The following is a 3,204-nucleotide window of genomic DNA, read 5'->3' as shown; positions in this document are numbered from 1 at the left end:
GAATCAGTGAGCAATTTACGATGAAACACAAGAAAAATGATGAATCGATGAGAAAATATGCAGAACTGATGTATAAAATTACACTTGTCTTCTCATTATTGGTTATTTTCATTTTCACAAATTACTTGTATTTTTACATGAACCTATATATATATATATATATATATATATATATATATATATATATATATATATAGAGAGAGAGAGAGAGAGAGAGAGAGAAAGAAAGAGAGAGAGAGAGAGAGAGAGAGGAAGGATCATTTAAGAACTCATAGTTTCCCGAGAACCTGAGAACTAAGAGTGGAAAGTTTGATAAAAAAAATGAAGGCTAAGATTAAAGGTGGCAGTTTTGTAATTGTGAAGAATTTTAATGGCATATTTGGTTTCTAAAAACAAATGATAAGGGTATTTTAGGTATAAAAAACAATTTCTACAAACCAGCTTAATTAATCATATCTCCTTTTTTTTCTCACACAGTTCTCACAGCCACAAAAAAATCGACGTCGTCTCCTCTTCTCATACCATCACCTACGATTGATCTCCGGCTCATCTCCAACGACCGATTCAAATCTCCAACGTCTTCTCGACGTACACCGATGCCACCATACAAAGATCGGACAGTTTCCCCTTTCGGAATCGTTTTTGTGGTGAGGACTGGGTTTTTCTTCAACCGCTCGGTTCAGTTGTCACCTTGCGATATGAGGCTTTCTCTTTCGAACTCACAACTCGTTGTCTTTTGCCCCAAAGTGGATGAGATCTCTCTTCTCACGGTCAACAACAATTCTTTTCCGCCAGTAAGTTTTCAATTTTTTCGATTTTAATTGTGATTATATAATAAATTGTGTGGATTGAATCGTTGATTCTGCTCACGTAAGCTACAATTTCAATTTTGTCGATTTTTTGACCAAATACATGTTTCCAATGATTCGGATGCCTAAAATCGACGGAGATTGGCCGGCGATAACAGATATGCTTAAGCAGAACCGATGATTAATGGTGTTTACTTCCAAATCGGAAAAAGATGCATGACAGATATAGTAATCGTGGATCTGTTTGATTGTTCCTTTGCCGATATGTGCCTCCTCTACGTTAATTCTGCCTCATTCGAATTCTCACCTATCGATCTCACCTATCGTAATCGGTTCCTCCTCCATGATGATTCTGAATCCATGGGTGTACCTGGTCTCCTCGTCCTCCCTCAGTCGTTCAAGGCAGGGATATAGTAATCAAGGTGATATTTCCTTTTTTAGTTTCGTTTGATTAATTATCAGTCCAATTGCTAGTCCAATATACAATTTCCTTTGTTGAAATTATATTTACTGAAAGAAGTATTGAAATCGGTTGATTGATTCATTGCAGTCATTTGTTATTAAATAACTTTACGTATGAACGAAAGCACGTGCTAGAGGGGAAGGCACCTCTTCTAGTTCAGCAACCTAATTCCTCTGGAATGAGTGATTCCGGTCTCAATGGAATACCTTATGCAGATAATACTGCAAACAATGAGGATGATTCTTTTGACTTGTTTGTTGAAGATGATAACAAATCTAATGTTAATCCATCGACTGGTAATCATACATGTAGTTTTTTCATTTTTTTTTCCTTCAGATGGTTTGTTACAATATTGTCCCTCAATTTTGTTTTCATTTGCAGGCATTGGATCTACAAAAAACGATTATGTATTTGATGAGTCTTCAGGGTATGCATCTCTTTTTGTTTTCCATTGAGATTTATATTTAGTAAAAAAAACAGCATCTTATTGTTTCTTCATTAGCTTTATGGACAGATGAAGGAGCTTGACTTGACTGTGTTGTGGTATGTAATATGTCAATTTTAAGTGGCTATGGTTATACTCTCTATCCATTCCATTTGGTATGATCCATTCAATTAGTTTCTATGATTGACTGATGTGCTTGTGAATTTTATGAGATATTGTGAAGAACTTAGATTTGTTAAAGTACTAACTCTTTTTAGATTGAATCTGAATAACTCGAAATAACAAGTGTTTTTATCTGATATGTTTTTCAAGGGCAATGGGGGAAGATTCACCTGGAATGAGTGTATTACCACAAGATGGAATGAATTTGATCATGAAGATTGCAAATCATGAACCTAAAAATTGGATACACCAAATCAAGCATGTAAAGTAAGCTTTTCCCTAGTTTCAATATAAATTCACAAAATTACCTAGTTTCAATCATGTGATTCACATAAAAATCACATGTAATTCACATATGAATTACATCTGATTCGCATGTAAATCACATTTAATTCACATATGAATTACATGTAAATCACATATGAATTACATGTGATTCACATGTAATTCACATATGAATTACATGTGATTCACGTGTAAATCACATATGAATTACATGTGATTCACATGTAAATCACATATGAATTACATGTAATTTACATATGAATCACATAAGAATTACATGTGATTCACATGTAATTCACATATGAATTACATGTGATTCACATGTAATTCACATATGAATTACATGAGATTCACATGTAAATCATATGTAATTCACATATGCATCACATGTAATTCATATGTGAATAGTATGTGATTCATATGTTAATCATATATGTATTTTTGTGAGTGTTTTGCATCAATTAGTTTTTTTTTAATTTTCTTGTAGATTTGGAAGAAATTTTGGTGAATATTGAAGAGGTGAAAATGATAAATTGAAGAAAAATATGGAAATATTGACACGAAGACATAAAAACGCTTTGAAATTTTGTACATTTTTTGTATCAAATAAAATACTTATTCTATTGTGTTTATAGATTGGTAAATAAAATGAGTTTTCTTATGATTTCTTTACAAATATTATAATATATGAAAAATGCATATATACATTTGTAAAAATATGCATAAATGTACCAAAAATGTTGATTTTTTTGGTTAAAAAATTATAGTATTTTTTAAATATTCCAATTTTTTTATTGATTTTTAATTGCTTTTAAAAAAAATTACAGATTTTAAAAAAAAATATAGTTTTTATTTTCAAAAATTCATGTTTTCTATAAAAAATTAAAAAATCTGCACTTTTTTAAAAAATAAACTGAAAAATACAATATTTAAAAAAAATCGAAAATTTTGATTTATTATGTAGTTTTTAGACATTTCTATTAATATTACAAAAACATAAAAAATTAAACATTAAATGAGATTGATAAGATTACAATCAT

At 30.5% G+C, this 3,204-nt stretch overlaps 1 protein-coding gene across 5 annotated transcripts; it reads left to right on the top strand.

Annotated features, from left to right (window-relative positions):
* The first annotated feature begins 462 nt into the window (after positions 1-462).
* Positions 463-2,828, top strand: LOC145055016 (uncharacterized). 5 transcript variants are annotated; one of them, XR_013685042.1, is made up of 6 exons: positions 463-1,231; positions 1,360-1,568; positions 1,654-1,699; positions 1,787-1,815; positions 2,030-2,146; positions 2,652-2,828. XR_013685042.1 is itself a non-coding variant. In XM_079003296.1 (5 exons), exons 2-5 carry the CDS (start codon positions 1,451-1,453, stop codon positions 2,677-2,679), a joined length of 309 nt encoding a protein of 102 aa, XP_078859422.1. In that variant the 5' UTR covers positions 463-1,231; positions 1,360-1,450; the 3' UTR covers positions 2,680-2,828. The 5 variants fall into 5 exon arrangements, 1 of the variants encoding a protein (XP_078859422.1); XR_013685043.1 differs by having other exon boundaries at positions 1,787-1,872; XR_013685040.1 differs by having other exon boundaries at positions 1,775-1,815.
* The last annotated feature ends 376 nt before the right edge of the window (positions 2,829-3,204 follow it).

The sequence above is a fragment of the Lactuca serriola genome, chromosome 5 (genome assembly GCF_051521515.1).
Source record: "Lactuca serriola cultivar US96UC23 chromosome 5, Lser_US96UC23_V15, whole genome shotgun sequence".
Classification (NCBI taxonomy): Eukaryota; Viridiplantae; Streptophyta; class Magnoliopsida; order Asterales; family Asteraceae; genus Lactuca; species Lactuca serriola.
This window is presented reverse-complemented; position numbering and strand designations above follow the sequence as displayed.